Source organism: Sphaerodactylus townsendi, linkage group LG05 (genome assembly GCF_021028975.2).
Source record: "Sphaerodactylus townsendi isolate TG3544 linkage group LG05, MPM_Stown_v2.3, whole genome shotgun sequence".
NCBI lineage: Eukaryota > Metazoa > Chordata > Lepidosauria > Squamata > Sphaerodactylidae > Sphaerodactylus > Sphaerodactylus townsendi.
This window is the reverse complement of record NC_059429.1, coordinates 103,427,156-103,454,188: the sequence shown is the minus strand read 5'-3', so window position 1 is coordinate 103,454,188 and position 27,033 is coordinate 103,427,156. Positions and strand designations below refer to the sequence as shown.

General features: G+C 42.8%; 2 protein-coding genes across 2 annotated transcripts in view; one reads left to right on the top strand and one right to left on the bottom strand.

Annotated features, from left to right (window-relative positions):
• PIGU (phosphatidylinositol glycan anchor biosynthesis class U) overlaps positions 1 to 6,083 on the top strand; it is a 45,472-nt gene extending 39,389 nt beyond the window's left edge. The window contains exon 10 of the mRNA XM_048498859.1: positions 4,368 to 6,083. Within this exon, the coding sequence (XP_048354816.1) occupies positions 4,368 to 4,440 (73 nt within the window). The 3' untranslated portion in view covers positions 4,441 to 6,083. The remainder of the gene's footprint in view (positions 1 to 4,367) is intronic.
• A 4,438-nt stretch (positions 6,084 to 10,521) lies between these two features.
• The window catches only part of MAP1LC3A (microtubule associated protein 1 light chain 3 alpha), a 34,163-nt gene continuing 17,651 nt past the window's right edge, over positions 10,522 to 27,033 (bottom strand). The window contains exons 2-4 of the mRNA XM_048498544.1: positions 26,685 to 26,740; positions 13,291 to 13,397; positions 10,522 to 11,718 (exon numbers count right to left, since the gene is read on the bottom strand). Of these exons, the coding sequence (XP_048354501.1) occupies positions 11,556 to 11,718; positions 13,291 to 13,397; positions 26,685 to 26,740 (326 nt within the window). The 3' untranslated portion in view covers positions 10,522 to 11,555. The remainder of the gene's footprint in view (positions 11,719 to 13,290; positions 13,398 to 26,684; positions 26,741 to 27,033) is intronic.

The following is a 27,033-nucleotide window of genomic DNA, read 5'->3' as shown; positions in this document are numbered from 1 at the left end:
TAAGAGAGTTCAGAGCTGATGCCTTTGTTATGGATGTGTCTAGTGGTGTAGCCCTCTTGAGAGCCACATCATTCATTGCACAAAGCAGCACAGTTTTGAGTAGACCATCTTTCTATCTTCGATCAAGAGCTTGTTGATCCATGAGTTATAGCTCCTATGTGAGCATTCATACAACCTTTTTTATGCTGGAGTAATTTGTAGTTGTCATCTGTGGTAGTGGCCACATGTTGAGATCCAGCTTCCTTGAGTTGTAAACTGACCCAGAGATTTCCATGATGGTGAGTCACTTTCCAGGAAACAGCAGCAGACTGTCTCACAGGATTTATCCCTTTAGTCACAATATAAGGCTTTCCAAATGGATAAGTGCCCCAGCTAAGTCACTCCTCTCCTCCTCCCATTTCCTTTAGTAATTATGATGACATTGTGAAGGGCTTATGTAGACATTGTGAAGTTAATGTAGTCATTGGTTGTGCCCAATTTTGCAAGTGACAGTAAATTCTAGGCCGCACTTAGAAACCCAAAGCAAATACTGTCTTCAATAAATGTCCTGGGTTTTTCTTATGAAAGTGTGTCGGAAATCACCCATCTAGAAAAAATACTGCCTATTATAGTTCCGGTCCAGTTGTGAATATTTGAATACTGACTCTTAGTCTAGAAACTTTCAATGTTTAAAGCACCTTCTCTGCAAACTACCATCAATGCAGAGCAGAAGTTAGAATTATTTCAAATCCTTGGTTTCTTTTTTAATTTGCGTTATTTTTTCTTTATCTGTGATTCCATTAATTGAAGTTGATTTTCTGCAGTTGAGTTCTGCATGCTTAGGGACCTACATGTTCAGATGCTTGTGTAATGTCAAGGAGGGAAGGAGACTTAGAGTCCTGTGCTCAGCCCCTAGCAAACTATCCGAAGGTAACCAAGCCCTATTTGGGGGGTAGAAGAGATAGGAGTATGCTGGCAGGACAGTATCTCTGAAGGCCCAAAGGAGGAATTTTCAGGCAGAACTTGGTTGGTAGACTGTCCTCAGGTGAGCAGGTTCAGGGTGTCACCTTACATAAAATGGAAAGTGGCCAGAATGGGGCATGTTTGTTTATCTGCTAAAATTCTTTTAAGCGCTGTACAAATAGTCAACATGGGCAGGTGTCTTCTGGAAAAGCTGACAATTTAATAGACACTGTGGAACAGGGAATAAGGAACAGTGGAAGCTTAGAGGTCAGGTGTGATCACTTTAGAAATGTCAAGGTTGTGTGTCCATTAATGGAATCTGCTCTAAGAGTGAAAAGTCTGGCAGTAACTTCGGCCTACCAGACTGATGTTGGAGGATCAAGCAGTCTCTGACTGCTGGTATGGTCTGCTCAGAAACCTGGAAGATCCACATTCCAAACCCACTGCTGCAAGGGAGGGTGGGTGTAGAATAAACCACAGTCATAAGAAATGAGCCAAAAAGACAGAAAGAAAAATGAAAACATTAGTGGGAATGAAATATAAAACAAGAGAGGCAGGCAAACAAAGGATGGATATTGAAAAACATTAGTCCCTTGAAATTAAAGGCTCTCTGGGTTATATCGGTGCAGATCTAGAGTTATTACAAATGGTTGGAAATCCGCATATAAATGAAGCAGAAGTTGTGGTTATTATAAAATCTCATGTAAAGAAAATATGACAGAAGCCTATGAATGTATGCCATTTTATTGCTTTCATGGCTGTCCTTTTGAGTTTGTGGTGGTGTTTTTGAAATTTATTTTTTATGTGAAACAATAGCAAAAGTCAGATTTTTTCCCTAGTGTGTGTGTTTATTATTATTTTCTGAGCTTCTACTTGTGTATTTTTTCCCGATTACTCTTAGCTTTAAAACTGTTAATGCATATCCCCATCTGTCTCCTTTTGTGCTGATCATTAATTTCGTGCCACCACATAGTTACTTTCATCCTTTTACACTGGGAAGGTGTGGCTTTTGGATATTGTAAAAGGAAAAAACGGGTCAAGTGCAAAGCTAAAACCCCAGAGCTCAAATGCAGCATGCTGGAAAACATTAAATCATTTGCTGCGCCACTGGAGAAAAAGAAGGTGCCTATATTCTGCATGCAAATAAATATGGACACATTAGGCCTGTTGCTCCCACTCCCCAGTGCTATTTGCGTTCAGACTTCTGTTTCTGGATGTGGACAGTACATGCTAATGAGGGGGGGGGGAGGACTATTGAAAAGGAGCAGGGAAAAATAGTCCTTGAATATAGGGGGTTAGGAGAACCTGGCTGTATGCATTTGTGTCCCTATGGAAGCTCTGCGGCTTTGTCACATGAGGCATTATGTTGTTTTTTTGTTTGGTTTTTTGTTTTGGATTTCTATGCCGTCCATCCCAAAAAGGGCTTTTTCATTTGCCTCTTCCATTTTCTGCACCAGAACAACATACTTTTCTGAGTAAAAGCAAAGAGAAGCATTCTTTTGAAGTCACTGGTACGAAGCTTAACTTGACTGTTGGTAGATGAACCAGATAATGGAGTGTGGGTTCAACACTAGGAGCTCTGCAAATGAAGAATTGCCTAGAAGAAGCATCAGCTCTTAAGTTTTTCTCTTGGCTTCAGTCACTGAGGCACTACCTTGATTTTTACCTCATTCCCCATTCTCTGCTTTACGCCGCAAGAGATTGTGCAGGAAGCATATTTTGTATTGCTTGCACACTGTTTAGAAGTAGGCATGTGCATGTGCAACTGATTTTGCTCCTGGATGGTGATGGTTTTTGAAGTCATATGGTGATATACCAGTGTTTTTAGCTCGATTTTAGAGGAAGAAGCTAGATTCTTGGTGGTGGTGGTGGTGGTCAGAATTATGCCTAGCTAGATGGAATGGAACAAGGATGGTTTTATATATATGCCTGTTCTTTCTTCATGCTTACTATAAGTTCATAGCCCTAAACAATATGGAGTGATTGTACTTGTGGTATCACTTCTCTCAATATGTCCCCCAAAGGATGCTGCATTCAGCAAATGACAATCTGTTGGTGGTCCCTGGCCCCAAAGATGCCTGACTGACCTTGACCAGAGCCAGGGCATTTTTGGCCCTGGCCCCAACCTAGTGGAACGCCCTATTCAGCAGGACCAGTCCATGCGGGGTCTGATGAAGTTCCACAGAGCCTGTAAGACAGAGCTGGTCCACCAGGCATATGGTTGAGGCAGCTATGGTTCTAACACACTAGGCCACCCTCGTCCCCGTTCTCTCTCCTTCTTATACTTCTGGGGGCAGTATATATTAGAATTTTAATGTCTTAGGATGAAATGTTTTAGTTGCCATCTGTGGTTTTTAATTATCTATTCAAGTGTGTGGTTTTATTGATATTATCATTTGTTGGAAGCTGCCCTGACCTTGTAAGGTGAAGGATAGCATATACATTCAATAAACAAACAAGCAAACCTCCTAGCTACATGATTAACAAAAGCATGTCATGCACCTTTTTTCTGGAGTACATATAAGAAGCTGGGCGAATCCGCCCCCCTGTAAACAATTCCATGCAAATACAGTGAGGAGAAGGATAATGCATACGTCCACATCCTTCTTCATCCAGATCATATACCTTATAATACTTCTTGCATTTCTGAAGCATTTTATTCAAAGTACTTTGCATATATTATTTCAATAATCCCTACAAAAGCTATGTAATGTGGGTCAGGACTTATGTGAAACTGTCTTATACTGTCGTGGACCACTGGTCTGGCTGGTTGGCAGTGGCTGTCCTGGATCGTAGGCAAAATCCTTCCCACCTGCTACCTGAGATCTCTGAGTGGAGATTCCAGGTATTGAACTTACAACCTTCTGCATGCAAAACATGTACTTCACCGCTAACCACAGCCTCTGCTAAGTATTTGAGGGGGGGATATTTGTAAATAAGTGACCAAAGTTGTCCTAGTAAGATGTCCTATTGAGTCCTAGAGTGGGGTTGTAGATTATGTCAACCTGATTAAACAGCCTTCTGTGATCGCAGGTGTCAAGGCAAGAGACTCAGAGATCCACCTAATTTATTTATATTTACTTATAAACATTCTATTATGGGTTGTAGGGTAGATATAAAGCAACACTCTTTGTCTTTTTCTGTGCCATACCAACAATGGCTGTTGCTCTGGAATTAAGTTAATGGTTTTATCCTACCATGTTCATGGTGAGAGTTGTGGGTTACAAAAGAATGAAAATTCCTTATGGGTTTATGATTATAGCCATAGACTTTAGTCTCTGGATCTGTTTTGGATAGAAGATATCCAATGTTGCCAAAGTTACCATGTGAGCAGTCTCAAATTTCATGTTCTGTAAATTTCATGTTCTGTAAATCCATTTTGTTTCAGAAGGTCTGATGTGACTCCCACTTGGTTTCTTTTGCAGATTTTGCTCATCTCGGACTATTTCTATGCCTTCCTGCAGAGGGAGTACTACCTCACTCACGGACTCTACGTAACAAGAAAAGACGGGACAGAGGCTATCCTGGTTCTCAAATAATCATGGTATCAAACATGACTTGGAGAACAGACTGGACAGACAGTGGCTGGGCGGGTGGGCGGTTTTGACTGTTGGGAAAGTACCTTTTGCGAATGCAGGAAGGGCTGCCATGTGTAACCTAATTTATACGCTAGTACAAGGGGTTTGGTGCAAAGAACATAAATGGATGAGAAGTCTCCTGTGGATCACAGACTCTTTTGAAACTTCTGCTTTTAACCATATTTTTGCTGAATGCAGCTCCGAGTGATTCATTAGAAGCTGTTGAAAAGCATTTGGACCGCAGCAAAGCCTGAACCTACTGTGCGGCAACAGACGAGGCCATAGCATAGATGAATATTGATATAATTTTTGGGAATGCTGTCGGAATTACCTTTCCTCATTCTGGGAAGTGATAACTTCAATAATCATTTATTTGGTTCCTGCTGCCACTCTTCTTTCTTTTCTTGGACTGGAGGCTCATCTGCCTGGCGTTACAGGGTTCCTTGGGCACTTGAAAAAAAGGGCATTGAGCTTCATAGACTGGAACACTCCGCTCACACTGGAAAACTGAAGGCCTCAAGTGTTGTATAGCTCATAATAAATGGTTGATTCAGGGTAATGATTCAGAGTGGAGCTGCTGATCGGACCACCCTTGGAGGCATGGAAGGGTCAGCTCCCAAGCCTTAGATGCAATCAACAGAAGAGAGCTGGATGGAGCTTCCAGATGGATGGATCTTAAGTTTTCTTTAAGGAAAATGACACCATTTACAAAATCTTTTGTGTCGGGTCTTGGAGAAGAGAAATTTGAGTCACACAAGAGGCCCATGTGATGAACGTGGACCAGAGAGGCAACAAATGTACTCCATAACTATTTTAGCTTTCAAGTTTCATAGGAAAAATCCTCTCACCTCCCCTCCCCCCTTCCACCAACAGTCTTTTGCTTTGGAAGCATATTCTGTGTTCTCTGGGATTTAGGGACAGGGCTTCGCATGTATTAAAGTTCTGACTTCCTTCCAAAGGGGAGCACCAGTTTTTCATGGGCTGCTTGGAAGGGGTTTGCAGCAATAGACCATTGCAAATATCCACACAAAGTGTTACTTCCTCGGCAGGGTAAGCATTCATTTAAACATGATTGTATGAGAAAAGTGGTTTTGCAAAAATGGCTGTCCCCTCTCACCCGCTTTCAGTGCAGTGCATTCTGTCAGATCTCCTCCCTTTGGTAACCAAGATGCAGATATTTTTGTTTGTCGATAATTGCTGCTATTTTTAAACTCTTCGGCCCCAGCGCAGCTCCTGTTGGCTTCTTTCTCTAACTTCTGTTTCACCAACCTGTGTGTTTCCCTGACAGGGAAGCCGAATAGGATCCAGCCAAACTCCCAAAGCCCTGAAGGGTTTTACAAGGCTCAGCATTATAAAAAGCAACACTCTTTTACCTGTTAGCCAAAGAGATTGCACGTAGGCCTACTGCACTTACAGCAAAACGTACCCCTGCCCCGTTGCCATTTTTGCAAAGCCATTCTGCAGGGCACAATCTCCTTTCTCTTCCAGTGGATTTCTTATTAAGAAAGTGTTCATAAGGGATTTTTTTTAAAGAAAAACAAATAAAAAAATATTCTCGCCTTATTACACTACCGTTGGTGCTTTCTCAATCCAGTATCCAGAATGGGGTGGGGTTGGCAGCTTTTACATAAGAAGAGCTTTTAATATCACATAGCCCTGCCACAATGAATTGTCGGGAGGAAGCTGTCTTCCAGACTGATTCTGAAGTGTTACCAGAGTCATTTCTCTTCTCGGTTTATTGTGGGGAGGGGGTAGATGATACCTTGCAGGGTAAATAGTAAACTATGCATTTCTGTTGTTTTCTACTGTGTCCTTTTTAATGTTTATATAATTTTAAAAGTTGTTTTGCAACATATATTAAATAGAACAGAAAAAAGGAAAAAGAAGTAATAGAAAATAGTTAGGATTATAGCAAAGAAGATATCTACTGTACTCAAAGGGTGCTCATCAATAGTTCATCTTCAACGTGGAGAGAAGTGACTAGTGGGGTGCCACAGGGTTCTGTCCTGGGCCCAGTGCTATTCAATATTTTTATCAACGACTTGGATGATGGAATAGAGAATATGCTAATCAAATTTGCAGATGACACCAAAATAGGAGGAGTAGCTAATACCCCAGAGGACAGTTAGAATTCAAAATGACCTGGACAGATTAGTAAGGTAGGCCAAAACTAACAAAATGAATTTCAACAGAGATAAATGTAAGATACTATACTTAGTCAGAAAAAATGAAATGCAGAGATATAGGATGGCTGATACCTGGCTTGACAAAACTACATGCGAAAGGGATCTGGGAATCTTAGTAGACCACAAACTGAACGTGAGTCAGCAGTGTGATGTGGCAGCCAAGAAAACCAATGTGATTCTGGGCTGTATCAATAGGAGTATAGTGACTAGATCAGTGATGGCAAACCTTTTTGAGACCGAGTGCCCAAATTGCAACCCAAACCCCACTTATTTATTGCAAAGTGCCAACCGGTTGGCTCCCTCTTCCTCCACCCCACCTGCTTGAGCAGGAGCCAGTCTGCTCTAGCCTCCAGCAAGTCCCGTGTGCACTGTTCTGTGCCTCTTTAGCATCTCTGCCTCCTCTGTGCCCCCCCCCCGGGCAACAGCCACCCGGAGCACAGGCACCAGGCTCGCCAGCCGAGTCCTCCCTGTTCACTGTGGTGTGCGCACGTTGTGTTCAGTGGCCCAGGCCAGCCTAGATGTGTGTGTGTGGTGTGTGTGTGTGTGATTTTCCACCCCCCACATGACGAACTCTGTGTGCGCGTGCCCACAGAGAGGGCTCCGAGTGCCACCTCTGGCACCCGTGCCAAAGGTTCTCCATCACTGGTCTAGATCGAGGGATATAATTATACCTCTCTATTCTGCATTGGTTAGACCTCACCTGGAATATTGTATGCAGTTCTGGGCACCGCAATTCAGGAAGGATATTGACAAGCTGAAACAGATCCAGAGGGCAACCAAAATGGTAAAAAGTCTGGAATCCATGCCCTACAAGGAGAGACTTAGACTTAAGGAGTTGAGTATGTTTAGTTTGGTGAAGAGAAGGTTAAGAGGTGACATGACAGCCATGTTTAGATATTTGAAGGGATGTCATGTTGGTGAGGGAGCAAGCTTGTTTTCTGCTGCTACAGAGACTAGGACCAGGAGTAATGGGTTCAAGGTGAAGGAAAAGAGATTCCACCTAAACATCAGGAAAAACTTCCTGACAGTAAGGGCTGTTTGACAGTGAAATGCACTACCACTGAGGGTGGTAGAGTCTCCTTCTTTGGAGGTTTTTTAAGAGAGGTTGGATGGCCATCTGTCAGGAGTGTTTTGATTATGTTTTCTTGCATTGCAGGGGTTGGAATTGATGGCCCTTGGCGTCTCTTCCAACTCTATGGTTCTATTAAGAACGTATTGGATAATGGATCCCAGTATAACATTTTCTGATTACTAGAGAGACCTTATCATTTGTTTACTACTGGGCATTTTTACTAGTCCAATTATTATGTCTTAGACATTATTGATTTTCAGTCCTTGAGTTGTTTTGTTTTTCAAACTGTGGCCTATTAACTCTTTAAACATTCACCTGAGGTAATTATCTTGATGGTTTTCCTCTCATAAAGAAACAGGCAGATGCTAGAATTTATTTAGCATGTATTTAAAACATTTCTACTGCACTTTTCTACGATGAATTCATTCAGAGGTAGGCTTTGCTTTGAGCACCAAGTACCAGAATTTACTTGTTTTCTAAAGCCCCAGTGACATCCCTATTGTGAAGTGAAGTGAACCATTAAGCTCTTGTATTGTCGAAGGCTTTCATGGCTGGATTCAACTGGTTGTGGTGGGTTTTCCGGGCTGTGTGGCCATGGTCTGGTGGATCTTGTTCCTAACGTTTTGCGTGCATCTGTGGCTGGCATCTTCAGAGTTGTGTCACAGAGGAAAGTCTGTTACACACTGTGTCCAGTGAGAAGGGAATGTTTTAGTGAGGTATATATTGTCCATGTCCCATGGTGGGGAACCAATCAGTAAGTGTTTGGGTGGAGCTTGCTATGCAAAGGTTTGGTTGGTAGTATTGTATTGTGGGTGGGGTTTTTCAGTCCCAGGAGTGATTCACAGATACCTTCCATAATCAGTCAAGTAATTTAGTGGGTCTTAATATCTAGGGTGAGGAAGAAATGCTTTACTAGCAACAAATAAAAAATAAACCTCTTGGCAGTTTTGAGAACCACACCAGGTCACTGGGGCCCAGATGTATGTGGAATAGCACAGCTACTGTCCTTTAGCAGAACTACATCTCATGAATGTAATGAAACACCTATCAAAAAAATGGCATTGATACCTCACTCTTCCCTATGGCATCAAGGAATACATAACACATAATGTGAAATGGTGTCCACCTTGGGGGTTCCCAACCCACATCTCATTCACAAGCACTAGCCTGTGCATTGGAACAGAGCTGAGGAAACTTGCAGTCTGCCCACACACAGTGAGTATCCCCAGATGTTAGTTGGAGAGACAGGAGGGATGGGGTTGCTGTTTTTGGCAGTAGCCTAATTGCCTACATATCTAGGTCTACCCAGTTGTGAAGGAGTACATTGGAGAAAGCAGGTGTCTCTTACTGGGAGAAGTACCAATTAAGCAATTGTATGATAAAACATAAGAGGTGTCCTTCAAAGGAAGCAAGACGTTCCTATCTAGGTGTGTGGTCGTGCTGTATCAGCCTGGTTCCGGCACTGCCTGATAACGAAGCCTTACAAAATAGGATCCTCACCTGAATTCAGCATTTTGTTGACTAGCAACATGGTTAACCCATCTTCTAGATTTGTAGGAAGTTATTTTCTTCCAAAAAGGTCTTTCTGAAAAGGTCGCAAATGGAATGGTGATGAAACGTGCTGTCAAGTCGCAGTTCACTTATGGTTACCCTATAAGGGTTTCAAGACAAGATCCTTCAGAAGTGGTTTGCCAGAACTTACTCCTGCGTAGCTTTTAAGGTGGTCTCTTATCCAAATACTAACCATGGCTGATCCTGCTTCTGAGATCTGATGAGACTGGTCTAGCTTAGCCCATCTGGGCACAGGCCACAAACAGAAAATACACTAGTTATTCCTTTTGTGAATCAGAAAATGTTTGCGGGAGGGGCTTGTATTCTGCATCTAGGGCAGGATTAATGCATCTTAACCACTAATTACAGGAGATGCGCTTGTGACAGAAGGCAGGAGTGTTATACCAAGTGCCCTGTATATGGAAATATAGAGTTGGACGAGACCAAAAAGATCATAAAGTCCAGTTCCCTGCCATGCAGGAATACACAAACAGATCAGCCTTGACAGATGGCCATCCAGCCTCTGTTTAAAAACCTCCAAAAAAGGAGCCTCTACCACCCTCCACGGCTGTGTATTCCACTGTTGAACATCCCTTACTGTCAGGAAGTTCTTCCTAATGTTTAGGTGGAATCTTCTATGCTGTTATGTCTACTGAAGAAACCCTCGATGTTATAGGAGTTTTGTTGGATTAGATTAACAGTCCAACTAGTCCAACAATTAGTTTGTAAACAAGGCTAGACAGATATTTCCATGAAGCTCAAGAGCAGGATAGGCTAATACCCTCCAACTTTTTCCCATATGAAAACTAGGAGAAGCAAATAGTGCCCCTATAGTCATACTAAAGAGCTTTGCTGGTACCCTTGACACCATCCTTTTTGAAGGCAATCCTCCACATGTAGTATTAATTTAGCCTGCACTAATTTAATAACTAAAGGGAACAATATGTGTAAGTTTCACCTTGCGACCAAACTGAGAAAGCATCAACCTTTTTGTGTATTTGTCTGTAAGACCCACATCATTAGTGCGGAACTTATCACGGGGAGCTAGTGAGTTAAACAGTTTCACTATTTTTTCCTATTTACAGCAATAGCAAAATCTTCCAGAGAGATCCCATCTTTCAGAGAGGTCGAACAGATTCACGTGATCAAGAGACTGGGGCTGTGGGAGAGAAATCCAGCGCTCTTACAATACTCAATTTTAATTTATCTTTATTTATATAGATATTCGCAGAGACTCAACTGGGTGTATTTCATTTTCCAGTCATACACGCATTTTTGGTATTGTAATTTTAAAAAAGGCGGGGCGGGGTAGAAGGAACAATATAAATCAGTACATTCCTTGAGTGAATGGTCTTCTGCCACAAAGGAGCCAAAAGAAAAGAAGAAGTTAAGAGAAAGAAAGCTCTGCATGCAAGACTTTAAGAAAGAAAAAGAGGCTGGCATTTAAAAAAACCCCAATAATACTAAACCTAATCAAAGTCAAATATCGACAAAGAAGCAGCACAGGGTTCAGCAGACCTGTGAAAAACACACTAATTCCACTCTCACCTCTACTACATTTTAAAGTGCAAAGAAGCTTGGGTTGTTTTGTTGCTGTCGTTTCAAAACCTACATAATATGCAAATTATATTCCCCCCCCCATCCTGCTTAAAAATAATAAAATAAATCTAAGAGATATACATTATACACAGTCCTGTAGAGAAGCCTAATTCTACTTTGTAGCACCAAGAATTGATATGCATGTCATTAAAATCAATTAAAACACAAGAGCAATGATACTTATTGACTGTTCTGCAGACGTCCCGCTTTTTAATAAAATGTTCCGCAGACAAGCCCCTCCCCTTCACCAGACAGGCAAGGGAATGTTTCTTTTTCCCCCCCGCTTGCCACCAGCCATGTTGATTTGGCATTGGACTAAGAAAAAGGACATTATGACAACAGAAAGAGAGTGAGCGAGCACACAGTAGGGAAAGTGAAATGGAGCAATGAGTGTCACACACAAGGGGTGGAGCAATGGCAAGGAAAAAGTCGAGATTCGTGGGCCACATGTTCACATACACACCGAACTATCTTGGTCTGTTGCACTGCAAAGGGTAGAGGAGCACAGGTCACTTGTGAGTTGCTCCTGGGCCACAAGCTCTCTCGGCACTGTTTGCCAAAGTGGGAGGGAGTTGGGGGTAGTATTTATGCAACAGTTTGGAGTCAGTCCTCTGGTGGCTTAAGGGCTCAGTAGCCAAAGGTCTCCTGCGAGGCATAGACCATGTAAAGGAAGCCATCTTCATCCTTCTCTTGCTCGTAGATCTCGGAGATGGGGGTGGAAACACTCACCATGCTGTGCTGGTTCACCAACAGGAAGAAAGCCTGGGTAGGATTCAGTTGCAGTCGGCGCCTGGCAGAAGGGTACAAAAGGATATCATCACAGCTGAGCTAACCACACCGGCCTGGCATGCTTGCATAGCCCACTCCAGTGACAATTAGGACAAGGGTGGCAAAAATAGTAGGGCTCTGTGGCAATCTTAAGACAGAATCTAGAGTGCTGATGGTCTTTATGATGGCATAGACACCAGGATACAGTTTTGTATTTCCAGTTACGTAGTCCAAGATAGTGGGCTTCAATGTCTCCTGATTTGGGACCCACTAAACTGTAAGTTTGTAACAGGAAGTCCTTTGACATCAGAGTCTCATGACAGGAAGAGAGGAACTGAGGGGCAACTCTTGCCAAACCCCAATTGGTGTGTCCCATAATAAGCATCAAAACCAAGAGTCAGTACCAAGGAGGAATCCTCTCTAACTTCTGGATGCTCCTGCCTCCACATAATGCTCCTCAGTGTTATGTTTGCAGAGCAGCAGGAGATAGGGCTTATTGTCTACATGTGCATATTAGTAGTAGAGTCTTCTATAACAGTGATGGCGAACCTATGGCACGGGTGCCAGAGGTGGCACTCAGAGCCCTCTCTGTGGGCACGTGCATATAGAGTCCCCCCGCCCCCACATCTAGGCTGGCCTGGGTCGCTGGGCTCTATTATTAGCATTAAGCCTAAGACCTAGTTTTGAGGAAGCAGTGTAGGTAACCCTGTTAAGCGCTGCTAAACCCCACTGATTTTCATGCACTGAACTAAAGTGCAGTCCTTTACCTGGGAGTAAGCTCGGTTGCTGGCAATGGGGCTTGCTTCTGAGTAAACCCTCCTAGAGTCGTGATTCACCCGTTGGAAGAGCTGCACAGTTGCTTCAAAGCAAAGCCACCAACTACAACCAAGCTTACTCCTGAGTAACGCACGCCTCAGAGCCAACCATTTTTTCTAAACTGAAACCTCAGTATTTGGGTTAACTTGCTGTGTTGGCACTTTGCGATAAATAAGTGGGTTTTGGGTTGCAATTTGGGCACTCGGTCTCGAAAAGGTTCACCATCACTGTTCTAGAAGGTAGAAAAATAAGGGCTCTATAGGGAGGCAGTTTGGGTTATTGGACTCAGCTGAGGATACTGACCCACATGTTGAAGACCACGGGTCCAGAGTAGAGGCAAATACAATTCAAGCACAAGTTTACATCACTTTGAATTTAGGGAAGGTGCTAAATAAACAGATTAAAATAACCCTTTATACTTGATGTGTAGCACACTTTTGGCCACCAACAAGACCATCAGCATTTTTTTTCTCTCTCTACCTCCAATGGCTCTTCTCACACCACCCCTATGAGGTAGATTAGATAGAGGGTAACTGGCAGAAAGTCACCTAGTAAGCTTCATAGCTAAAAGCTCCGTTACCTGTGAGTGCTTCTTCTGTTTATATTGTATACATTATCCTTTTAATTCCCTAAAAGATAAAAAGCTATTCCCATGCTAACCAGAATAAAGTTCTGGCATTATTAGGAAACTTACTGAAAAGAAATAAAGCTTCTGGTGCTTAGGTCTTACTGTTGGGGTAGATTACTAAGAGTTTGCTTTAGAGGCATTTCCACTTACCGGATTATTTTTACCAATTCACTCATGTTGACGTGGTCAGGGACTAGAAATTTAGTCTTATCCAGTACAGGCAGCTGCTTCTCTCCCTTGTATCTTTCAATAATAACCTGGTGTGAGAGAGAAACAAGTCTGGTGAGTTTTTTTGTCCTACTCTATAAAGGCAGCTCTTACCAATGGGTTGGATCCATTGGAAGAAATTCACAGAAGGAAACTGTCACAGTGGATCATTCCCTGTCTTCCTCTTCCAAACATGTCCTGCAGTTGCCCCCCCCCCCAAAAAAAACAAAAACTCTTTTCTGAGCATGGACAGAACATTGCAAGCAAAATGAAAAGGAACCAGAAATGAAAGTGCATCAGGCAAAGTCAACTCCTTTCCCCCCTCACTAACACAACCTGAGCAGAAGAAGGAGAAGGACATGATTTTATTCAACTTGCTTTGTTGCCTGATTCACCCCGCTCTGTGGTGTATATTGCATGTGAGGGTTCCCAGATCCTCAGGGAGGGGGTTTCAGGACAAATGGCAGGTAGCTTGCGGGAAGGAACAGAAAGATCAGCTCCACTACCTACTTCCACAAACTCTTTTGCCAGCCCCAGTGTAGTGCAACCAGAGGTTCCAAAGACAATCACAAAAACTAGCAGGTGACAAATGCTGATGGCAGATTCATATAAGCAAAGCCACAGAAGGGTATGCCATTCTTTACCTCCCCATTCCAAACTGCCCTCCTCACATTAATAATATAGTTAGAAACATACCAGCAACATCACAAATCAAAACATGGCACATGTTTTTATTTTTGACTGGCAGCATGCACAGCTTGCTTTTTTTTTTAAAAAAAGAGCCATGCTTTTTTTCCTGTTGCTTCTGTAATTTTTTACTGATTGACTGAATTGCTTTTAATTGCTGGCTTTATTACAGAGGCTTCAGGAAAAGCCTTTGGCTGAAAGGCTGAATGTACATTTAAAAAGTCCCTAAATATCTGCCAGAATACATTATATCTCCTATATCCTGTTGTACAAACCCAAAATGGAGGTCACTCCCTTACAAAAAGTGGGAGAACCTTCTAAGTCAACAGTAACAGACAATGCAAAAATGATGAAACATTTTCACCATGCTGGCTGACACACAGGAAATGGAGAACTCTGAGATGGCCAGATGAAAACTAAGGCTCCAACATAACCCCCCACCCCACCCCGGACAGGCTTCCTGATGAATTAATCAGTGGTCACATCAAGCCTGCTGAATCTCCATCTTTCCTCCGACATTTTTCTTGCCTCTCACGGCTTCCAAAATTAAAATCACAGGTACATAAAGATTCTGCATATGCTTATGAAAACATTGCCTGTCCCATAACTAAAGTGTGCAATCAAAATTAATATTCATCCATCCATCCATCCATCCATCCATCCATCCATCCATCCATCCATCCATCCATCCATCCATCCATCCATCCATCCATCCATCCATCCATCCATCCATCCATCCATCCATCCATCCATCCATCCATCCACCCATCATCCATCCATCCATCCATCCATCCATCCATCCATCCATCCATCCATCCATCCATCCATCCATCCATCCATCCATCCATCCATCCATCCATGTGATTTTATAGGCCGCCTCATCCCCAAAGGGCTTTAGGCGGCTCACAACAGCCCCAAGCAACCACATAACAATTCAATTCAATTAATAGAATACATAACCATCTAAAAACAATAATGAATTAAATTAAAAATCTATGCAGCAGATAATTTCAGCACAACAATATGATGCAAGTTAAGACCCAGCATGCCACAGAGTCTTCTTCAAAGGGTCACCACTACCAAGACATGTGGAAGAACAAAGCCTCTTCTCATTTAAGTTTCATGAAAACTGGATGGAACACTTTAACAATCTGTCTGGCCAAGCCATGGTTGCTTCCAAGCGAAATGGGAGGGGGCTGGCTGGAGGGAGAAGACACAGGAGCAGAACAGAAAGCCAAGCCAGCCAGGATAAGGGTGGTAAAGAAACTAGAGAGGGAAAATAATGACTTCAGGGAGGTTCATAGGCAAAGAAGCAGACTGCAGTATTGTGACTCTTCTCTTTGTAATGCAATATAACTCTGAGGTAAGTGGAGATAACCACACCTTCAGGTAACTGGAGCAGTCAACTGGAAATAAAACCATCTGTTCAAGGAAACAGTGACTGGGCTGATGCTTTCCAGATCCCACAGACCCCAGGTACGATGCTCTCCTACCCCCAGAGGGTATGCCAGGAATTCGCAGTGGCAATGATGCTCTTGTATGGATATTTACTCCATGCTTTCTCCTGCAACCTGCAATTCTCCACGCAATTCTCACTATACCTCCAGCAGGCTTTTTGGCTATTTTAAAAAAATATATTGGTAGTTGGTACACAAGTCAAGTGTCTAATTTTTTTTTAATTACAAAAAGCCTGCTGGCTCCTTTCCATGCAACCAGAATAATCCTAAGAACACATGCATACTCTAATGCCTCATGCTCAAAGACAAACTACTGTACTTTTGTTAAAATGATACAAAATGTGGTTCTGGTGGGTTTTCGGGGCTGTGTGGCTGTGGTCTGGTGGATCAGCCCGGAAAACCCACCAGAACCAGTTGAATCTGCCTGTGAAAGCCTTCAACAATACAAAATATGCTTCGGTTACCTTATTATATACTCACAAACAGAACAGGACAATTTCCTTGGTTGACTGGATTACTGCCTGCTCAACCCAGGATTCTGTTTCCAACAGAGCTAGCCAAGCGCCACTAGAAACTCACTACCAGTTCATGATGAAGTAGCTATCAGTTGATGCTTGTTTCGGTTACCAGTGATCCAAAATATACTGCTTTCAGGGGTTCTACTTTTTATCACAGCTAATAAGCATTGACAGATGTCCCTCTGTTAAATTTTTTAAAATTTTTCTTCACAACATGCTATGGCCATGGAATTATGTTAACTGCAGATGCAGCAGCTGAATGACTTCCAAGTGCTATTGTTTTGAACTACATTATTGTCTGATCTTCTCTAGACAAAATCAGCTGTGTTCCAGAAAGTGAACGCCTGCCAGCAGCCATAGGAGATACAGTGCTATGAATTATTCAGTCAATTTGTGTAAAAAGTATGCCTCTGATTAATTGGGAAAGAGGCAGAGAACATCCTAAAATATATGCACACTACCAGAGGCTCTACTGCATTACCAACCACACACCAGAAGGAGTAGCCGCAACAGAGCTCGGTGAGTGGTAGCCAACACAAGAAGTCAGGTATCTTTCTTAGTGGAGGTACTAACCCCCTTAGGTTGGAACATCTAGAAATGATTACGGCTGAAAATCAAAGCAGAGAAAAAACATCCCTTTCCAAAAATCTAGGGGATGCAGAAAGGACTAAACTAGTTTGTTTGTTTTCTGTATACCCACACAACATCATCCTCTTCCATGTTTTCCCTGCTTTATTGCAATCTTTCCTAAACCTGGTTTGATGTTATTGTCAAAGCATATTTGTGCACTGTGTGGACAGGAACGTGCATATTTTTGAAGGACCCACCCACATCACCACCATTTTTTCTACCTCACCCTCTCTGGGACACTATTTTCCCTGTACCACCAGATGGCTTATTAGTTTTAAGCTGGCAATTGCTAGATTACTGTAGAGTTATAACTATGTATTGCTTTCATGTTTTAAGAAGACATCTTTAGCCCTTGTTGTTGCCTAGTTAAACACTTTAAATACTACATCTATCTGACTTGATGCCCTGTTGAGCAAGAGAGAGAGAGAGAGAAGAGCTGGATGACCTCATTTGTTTACTTCGTTTATATACTGGCTTTCTTTACAGTGAGCCCAGGAAGTTGCTTACATTGTTCTGCTTCTTCCATTTATCTTCACAACAACTTGTGAGGTAGCTCAGGCTAAGAGTGTTTGACTGACCTAAGGTCATCCAACAAGCCTCCATGGCAGAGAGGGGACTCAAACCTAGGTCTATCATTCCTAGCTTGACACTCTAACTCAAAGGTCCCACCCCAACCTTTTTGAACCTGCAGGTACACTTAGAATTCCAACATGACATAGTCAGCATAGCAACAAAATGGCTGCCACAAAAAGCCCATACAATGGGCTTTTTTGGTGCTGTTTCCAGGGCTTGTTTTTCAAAGTGTTCTATGTAAAAATTTGCTAAGATGGCTACCCCATCTCTCTGTTCATAGAATTCATTATCCCATCGGAAGTAACCATAAATCTGTCCAAGCCCCTTTTAAAGCTATCCAGGTGAGTGGCCATCACCATCTCCTGTGGCAGCGTATTCCAAACACCAATCACACGTTGTGTGAAGAAGTGTTTCCTTTTATTAGTCCTAATTCTTCCCCCCAGCATTTTCAATGAATGCCCCCTGGTTCTAGTATTGTGAGAAAGAGAGAAAAATTTCTCTCTGTCAACATTTTCTACCCCATGCATAATTTTATAGACTTCAATCATATCCCCCCTTAGCCGCCTCCTCTCCAAACTAAAGAGTCCCAAACGCTGCAGCCTCTCCTCATAGGGAAGGTGCTCCAGTCCCTCAATCATCCTTGTTGCCCTTCTCTGCACTTTTTCTATCTCCTCAATATCCTTTTGAGATGCGGCGACCAGAACTGGACACAGTACTCCAAGTGCGGTCGCACCACTGCTTTATATAAGGGCATGACAATCTTTGCAGTTTTATTATCAATTCCCTCTTTCTAATGATCCCCAGCATAGAGTTTTGCCTTTTCACAGCTGCCATGCATTGGTTGACATTTCCACATGGAAACTATCAACTAAGACGCCTCTTTAAATCCCCTTTTCACCTTGGTCTCAGTGACTGATAGCACTTTCTGACCCCTGTAAGCTTGTATGTGAAGTTTGGATTTTTTTTGCCCCTGTGTGCATCACTTTACATTTTGCTACATTGAACTGCATTTGCCATTTCTGAGCCCACTCACCTAATTTATCAAGGTCCGCTTGGAGCTCTTCGCAATCCTTTGTGGTTCTCACCACCCTACATAATTTGGTATCATCTGCAAACTTGGCCACCACGCTACCCACCCCTACTTCCACGCTACCCACCCCTACTTCCTCTGAACATGCCAGCTGGAGATGCTACTAGAACACGGCCATATAACCCGGAAATCCCACAACACTCTATTCTGATAATATTTGAGTATACAAAGACATGCATGTCATGATCACTGCTTTTCAGCTGGAACAAAACATGAAGAGTGCAAAATTCTCAGTACAGAAACCTTGATGGACATTAGATTTCAAGAGATCTGGAGAACGGTGTTCTGCACATACAAGCAAATTGCCAGTTCCCATCCAGCTGCACTCTCTGCCTTTTAGAATAGAATAGAATAGAATAGAATCTTTATTGGCCAAGTGTGATTGGACACACAAGGAATTTGTCTCCGGTGCATATGCTCTCAGTGTACATAAAAGAAAAATACATTTGTCAAGAATCATAAGGTACAGCACTTAATGATTGTCATATTTTTGGTTGAGTTCATATTCATATTTTTGGTTGAGTTCCAGCAATTCCATCTGTAATCTGGGTCTCATCCAGCTATTTGGCTGTACTACTCTTGCATAAAAACACAGGGGATACATAAAAATTGGGTGGGAGCTGGAAGAGGTTACAGGAAACACATTGAATCAGGAGGAATGAAAATAGTTAGCCTGACCTATGTTTACTTTGAAAACTACATTTACAGCAAACAAAGCAACTTACACATAAACACACACATCAATATTCAGCTCTTTGACAACACCCTAGATATTGTCAAAGGCTTTCACAGCCGGAATCACTGGGGTGTTGTGTAGCCTTCCAGGCTGTCTGGCCATTTTCTAGTAGCATTTTCCCCTGGCGTTTTGCCTGCATCTGTGGCTGGCATCTTCAGAGGATCCTCTGAAGATGCTATTTAAAGATTCCAGCAACAGATGCAGGCAAAACGTCAGGAGAAAATGCTACTAGAACACGGCCATACAGCCTGGAAACTCCACAACACCCCAACACCCTAGATATCTTTCAGCACTGAACAAGCTTTCAGCACTGAACAAGCTCTCATTCACGGCAAGAACCACCGTCTTCCTGAGATCAATCACAACAGACTCTTCAGCAAGGGAGTCATAAGAGACTTCCAATGGTGCTTCAAAATTTCGACCAAGAATAGTTTTGGTGTGAATATGACAACTGGATGAGCCAATATAGTCCAAAACTCTTCAGCAATGACCAGCCAGATGTTTACAGAAAGTTCCCAAGCACAATAGAATGGAGATAACTTTGCCCATAGCACCTAGTAATATACAATCTCAGCCAACATATCACTGCAAATTGATGTAATCATGACTGTTACCTATAAATCTATTTTTCAAAGCCACCAGAGACTTTCCCCAGCTCCTGTAGTAATAAATTCCATATGTTAATTCTTTGTCTACCTACATTCTTTGTCTGCCTTGGATAAAGTAATATCCTTTTAATTGGGGGTGACCAGCAAGTCACAGCCAGCTCTGTCCAACCTCTACCAAACAGACAGGAAGTACGCTTGGGAGCCATTTTCTGTGCACAAATGATTCTAGGGTTTCCCTTCCAGCACCCTACCACACCCCATGGCAAATGACAGGAAACCCCACAAGCCTTCAATTATTGTAGTGGCCACTCAGACACCCTCTCATTTTGTGCGATGCACCTGCTGGGCAAGAACTGGTGCCTCACAAAATGCAGGGAAATGTCACAATTGATCCCATTAATTCCTTGCATGAGCAGCACATGGTGCAATATTTTGCTGTAAATGAGGCACTGTGAAAGCCTAGGAGTGAGGCTGTGGTAGCTTCTGGGAGCTTTGGCTGAAAGCCTACATGCAGTGAGGAGGGAAACAGTGAGGAGGGAAACATGTTAATAAGGTGAAAATGTGTCAACAACTGGCTACATCCAGTCCCTTTCAGCGCTACAGAAACTTTAAGGGCCTCTGCAAGGGAACAACCATTACATGTCCCAGCCATATTTTGCCAGTATCAGAAAACCCATAGAAAGTAATGTCCAGTTCTCAAATTACAGGATATACTTTTCATGCTGAGTAGGGGGATGCTGTTTCCCTCACTGTATATTTTTTTTGAAAAGCAAATGCTACTTGGCTTTTTAAGAGACCAAGGACATTCTGCAACAAGACAAAGGAATCTTCCACATGACAATAATTCCCTTTAGCTTTCCTGCTGCCACTCTGGCTAGCAATTCAGCACAGTAGCAATGGGACAGTTAGTCAGTGTGTTCCCCACCAAGTTTTCTTATACTATTCCTCTACAGCTGCCATTATTCCCCTCCCCCACCAATAGTATTTTCCATTATATAGAGAGATAGACTGTTATAGAACTAACATTATACAGTCTACTATCAGGTCCTCCAATACTTTGTACTCCATAAACAGAACTGAGAAATTTATGAGTAATTTTTAATCTTTTTAAAGAGAGCTGCAGTATAATGTGAATTAAAAATATAAATGGTGCAGTGGTTAAGAATGGCCGATTCTGATCAGATGAGCTAGGTTTGTTTTCCCACTCTTTCACATGAAGCCTGCTGGGTGACCTTGGGCTAGTCACAGATCTCTCAGAACTCTCTCAGCCCCACCTACCTCACAAGGTGTCTGTTGTGTGGAGGGGAGGTAAAAGTAAACCACTTTGAGACTCCTTATAGTAGAGAAAAACAAGGGGGGAAATGAAAAACATGTCTTGTTTTTTAAAAAATGAAGTCTCTCAAGCTTTTTTTTTTAATACAGTTTCCTTTAGTGCTTTCTTTCCCTACCAGAATTCACAGAGGTCAACAAGTCCAACCCTCAACTCCAAAGCACAGCCGTATTACTATATCGAAATCCTCAATGTGACCTCATCTGTGGATACTTAAATTCAGAGACTGAGGCCATGAATAGACAGTACAGTTTATTCTACATCCTTGAGAGAAGCCTCAGATTTCAGAAAAATTTGAAAAGGGGGGGGGAGTATCTCCCAAAATGATGAAAGCAAAGCTTCTAGTTTTAAGAAACAAGTGCCCTCAGTGACAGTTGCTAGGCCACTACAACAGTATTCAAACCTTGGTTTCTGTCAGTAAAAGTCAGGGGGAGGAGAAACGGCCCTTTCCAGATTTGTTTTGGCCTTTGGGGGAAGATTCATTGAATCCAGACCCTCCAGCGACTTGCTACTATCCAACATGATTGTTGCCATCTCAAGAAAGCCAGTGTGTCAAGCCTTATCAAGAAATTCCCTCAAGACTGAGACCCTTCTTGGTTGCCAGTCTCCAGCTCTGCCCCAAAGTTGGGAACTAGAGCTTCTCAACCTGTATGGGTTCTGGAATTAGCATGGTAACCACACAAAAACACAGCTTAATATAGTGATGAATTTATTCAGTCAAGTGCAAGTGTAAGCAGAAGAGGCAAAAACTTCGAAAAACAAGACACCTCTTAGTCCCAGATCAGGGTACTAACTAAACCTTAAAGGCAGGCAGTTTACACATAGTTACCTGATTAGAGTTTCAGACTAGGATCTGGGAGAGCCAGGTTCAAAACCCCACTTTACTATAAAAGCTTGCTCTGTGACTTTGGGCCACTTACATGCTCTCAAGCCTTAACCTAAAAATGGTGGAGAGAAGAATGATATAAGCTGCTTTGGATCCCCATTGTAGAGAAAAATGGAGTATAAATGAAGTAAATCCTAAACAATAGGTTGGTGGATGGCAAGGAGAGAAGGAAGCAACAAGGCTGCGAAGAGAGAGGGAAAGAAAAACTACGGTAGTATGGGAGAGGGATACAGGAAAAAGTTCCCCACCATGCAATAAGGCCTGGTGGCTGGCACCACAGAACTGCACCAGAATTTTCACAGGTAGGGGCTGCCAGGGAGAGGGAAGGAGGGAAATCTGAACACACAGAGGGGAGGGAGATAAAGGTGCATTGGTGGGTTGGTGGGAAAAAAGAAAAGGAAGCAGGAAAAGTGCAGAGACCATGGGGCTGTCAGGAAGGAGGACATAGTGGGAGGATGAGATCCCCCACAGATCCTTGTGGGTTGTTGCTTATCATTCCCTGCATTTTTTAAAGTGGGATGGCAGTCATTAGGCAATCCAGAGGTCTAAATGAAAGGCAGAGAAGGAGAAGGTGTCTATCAAGAATAAAAAGCCACAATACTTATAAAAAATAGCAGAGGAGAGACCTCACCACACTTTCCACTCTCAGGACCCAGGGGGAGATGCAAATTTTGAGCCCATGAGGGTTTTCTAAGCTGAATGGAGTACTCTGCAACCAGAAGGATCTGTCAGGCGAAAGAACTTTGGGTCATCTAGCCTATCACTTTCCTGTAAAAGGATCTTTTTGGTGTCAAAGGAGGAGGGGAAATTCAGACCCACTTCCATGAAGGGAAATGAGGCTCAGAAGGCATTCACTCACAGATCCCAATCCCCTTCTTTGCCCACCCTCTACAAATACACCACCATCCTGGTAGCAAAATGGGCAAGGAAAGGAACTGAGCTTCAAGCATGTGCACCAGATGGAAGGCATTTTGGAACCAAAATTATCCCCAAATGTTCATTCATCCTTCGCCATAGAAAAGATTTTGAGAGGAAAGAGAACTGGATACTGGATCAGTGAGATGAAGAGAGAATGAGTCATCCTTCAAAACCTAACAAGTTTAATTTCATCTACAAAAAAACCCCAGTCACATTTGAAAGACAGAAAACTTGTAGCCACAGATAACGCTCAAGTGTCTTTCAGAAATGCAACTGATGGTGGATTAAAGCCGATCTTTCGGATGTAGAAAATCCATTTGGGCCACTAACAAAAAAAAAGGGAAGGCAAATAACAAAATAGCATAAAGTTGGCATTGGGAGCTCTCTTTCTGAGAATTCATTCCATTCACCAGGCTCACAGATAGCTGATGTCTGACACAAACAACAGAAGACATTTCTTTAGTTATCCCACTCTCTCCCTCCCCGCCCCCCACCCCCACAGAGGACACAAATATTTGTACTGAAAGGAGAGGAGGCTGCGCTGGACCCCTCGCTGTTAGACAGCAGCTGGCAAGTGTCTGGAAGTGACAATAATAGGCCCAACTTCTCAAGGATTTCTGTCAAGACTGTTTCAGCAGCCCAGGATTGAAAGACACCTGGGAGAAAGCAAAATGGCATGTTTCTACTACAGCACTGTTATTGAACTCTAGCAGCCTCCTGGAAATGTCAAGAACATAGAGGTGATGCAACTCCAGCCTAGCAGAGTTACAGCTGAAACAAGGCAAGCTGTATAAAAAGTAATGAGTCTGGTAACGGAGCTGCCAGAACTGACTCAAGTTTGTACAAGAGCTTGCGGCAAGTACGAATCTCCTCCAGATAATCTATCAGTGCCTTGCAGGCTTAAGGTCTCCTCCCCCCTCCCCAACCACCATTTTTGGGTCATAAATAATGTCCTCTAGATCTCATCCAAGAAGTTGACAACCCAGTTTAAACACAAGTGAACCCCCAGGAAAGAATAATGGTGAAAAGTGAAGGATATTGTTGAAATGATGGAGGAGCAACTTACTTGGGTGACTGAGCACCATGTGGCTCCGCAGAACCTGACCCAAAAACTGTCTCCATCACCCATGCTGTGCAGGCCTAGCCAGGGGCATTCCGGGGGTGGGGATGAACTCCCAGTCGGCCCTGGTGCACTGGCGGAGCTACCGGCAGAGATATGCCATGATTTTCATGGTATACCCCCTATTCTTAAGGATTCTTCTGTGAGTGTTCTTTTACTTTTTTAGGATTTCTGTGCCACAAAAGCCCTGTGGAATGGATGGAGTGGCCCAGCCTGCCAATCCAGTCTGGACTGGGCTGCAAATGCACTTCTCCTTCTTTGAAGAAGTCTGCAGTGACTTTTCACTGACACACCTATGACAGATTCTATCTCTCCCCCTGCCCCCCTAATTGAACTAATGGCTAAGAGCTGCAAAGCTAAGAAGCCAAGGAGTCCCTGAGAGAAGACATTTCTAAATGGAACACTTACAGCTGTGTCCTGACTGTAGGAACAATTTTGGAACAAGTTATCAGTAAAGCAATTTTAAGCAGTAGAGCTGATTAGTTCATTCTCGGGAATCATTCTGCAGGAATTGTCTGGACATTCTGGGAAATATTGATCAGTTCAGTAGGTAAATAGTGACTAAGACAAGAACAGATGATATGCTAAGAGTCACATGGGAGTGAGTCAGAATGCCAAATCTTGATTAAGCTCTTCACCCATTCATGTGAATGAAATCCTGCCTCAAGCAGATACTGCCAAGTCATGCACAAAAGACTGTCTTCAAGGTATTTCAAATGGCTTTCAGTCATACCAGAACCAATGAGAGAAAACAGGGGGAGGGGGGGTTCAGTAATGGAAACTCAGATCAAGGGGGAGAGATGCTATGCTTTCCAGTGCAGCTGAGACAAAAGTAGAAGTGGGCACCTGGCTTCCTCCTCTCAGTTCCTGAGAAGATCCAACCTGACTCTACCAGAAGGTGAACTTTGGGTCACTAAGCAGACTCAGGGGTACCACATGAGGAAAGAACTACAAGGAGGAGCTGAGCACATTGTAACAAAAACAAACAGGCATAACACTGCCACTCAGAACAATGTGTATTCCAAAAGTACATCATTTATGACTTGTGTGTCACAGCTCGGCATCAAGGAGATATCATTTTTATAAAAGAGCAAAACTGAATTTTTAATACCCATGGCTATAAGGAGAATCTTAAAAGTATGTAGCTATGGCAGCTGAAGTCCTTGCCTCAGCATGTGGAGGCCATGGAAAACATTTACATGGTAATGCACAAAGCATATTCCTCTTTGGTGCCACTATGGAGATTCTCCACTGATCATAGATTGTTTACCATATGATTCAGCTCAAACGTTACAGCCTTTCAGGTCATTCCTCCACAAACTGCAAGAGATCCAAGCAAGAATTCTAGAATCACTGGTATGACTGACAAAATAATGTTTTCTACGTTCTTAACTAGTATACAATCCTTCCCCCAAGGTTCTTCAGCAAACATAATGGCAAAATGAGGATTTGAACCCAGGTCTCTGGATCCTAGTCAGACATTCAAACTACCATCCCACACTATTTCATTGGCTTCTTTCAGTACTTGCGCCAGACAGAAGCTGAGGGCAAAAAAGGAAAGATGATCACATTATCCAGAAAAAAATGCACAGGATGTTTCCTGGAGAGCCTGCCCATTCAGAAGCCTGGTCTAATCCAGCAGGCTCTTTCTTATATTCGTAAAGGAGCTATAGCAGAATGGTGCTCTCATCCCAAGCAAGCAATTCTGAACAGTACCCTTCTTTATCCCTCTGAATGGCAGAGTAGAATGCTGTGGTCATAGCTTCTTTGTCCTGACCAAACAGTTTGTAAGGTACACCCAGTTGGGCTACTGGAGGTGGACAAGATGCTCGCTGTCAGCATTCTCAAAGCCATGGCAGCTGGAAACAGGCCCAGCACCACAGGGGGAAGCAAATCCCACACAGCTCTCTGTATGAGGATGCTTTGCTCTGATGCATGTATCCCTCCTGGTAACCTTTTCTCCAGCTGCTGCCTCTGAAGTCTGGGCCTGGCTAGTTCTGCAGTCTCAAGCTTTATAGGAGCAGGACCAGTGAGTGTGATTTGGAAAAGGGCAGAAGAACAAGGGTGTGAAGTCAGCTGATCCTCAGAAGCTTCACTTGCCCATGTAAGTTCTGATGGAAAAGTGAGTCCCGTGTGTGGGTTCAATCCTGGATTCTCCCCCATCCCTTAGCACTTAACTAAAAGCTGACAAGATTGTCTCATTATGCAAAGACCCACTCATCTAAATATAAAAATGGGAAAGAACACAGCTATTGGAATGGTACTTCTGTTAATAAACATGCTCTAAATAATCCTTATTATGTTAATATTGATATTAACTTGTACCAATAGCTTCACACACTAAATTTGAATTGTTATTTATACTAATTAATAATGATTTAATTAAATTAATAAAATAAGTACCTTTTATGTATGAATAATCTATGATACACGTGGCACAACTGAAATTTGTTTATGACAGATCAGCTCCTAATAAGTTTGAGTTGGTCCCTTAATGACCCGGTTTACACAATTTACTTCAGAAGAAAACTCTCTGGGAGAACCTGTCTGACATGTACTACAGGCTACTATTTAGTAACTACACAACAGCCACTGAAGTGGTATTTAATTCCAGACAGAAGTGAAGTGTGTCAACAAGTTATGCACGAAAGAAAGATTCAGGAAGCTAGCATGCAAGGCCAATGACAAGGTAAACAGGCCACCCTGTGCAATTATGTCCCAGAATTCACACAAGAGGCATGCATGCGAACACATCCCTACCCATAGAGAACATTTGGTACTCACTGGAATTTTGTTTGGATGTTGCTCTCGGATCTGCTGCACCTCTTTACAACGATCCGCTGTGAAAAAGGGGGAAAGACAGATTAATTTTTGAGAAGGCACTTAAACCAGTCTGGACTTTTCTGCATTTCGGAGGTCAAATACTTGTCACAGGAGTATCTGCAACGGTCACCTCAACCTTTGGGTCTGTTATCACCACATTTTGTTCTGTTCTTGCTGCCTTTTAAGGGGCCTTTTCTGTTTCTGTTGGTACTATAGAAAGACTGAATCAATATGTGACCTCATCAGGGATTAAAATTTGGGTCTCACCGATCCTAGTCCGACACTAGCCACTACCCCACACTAGCTCAAC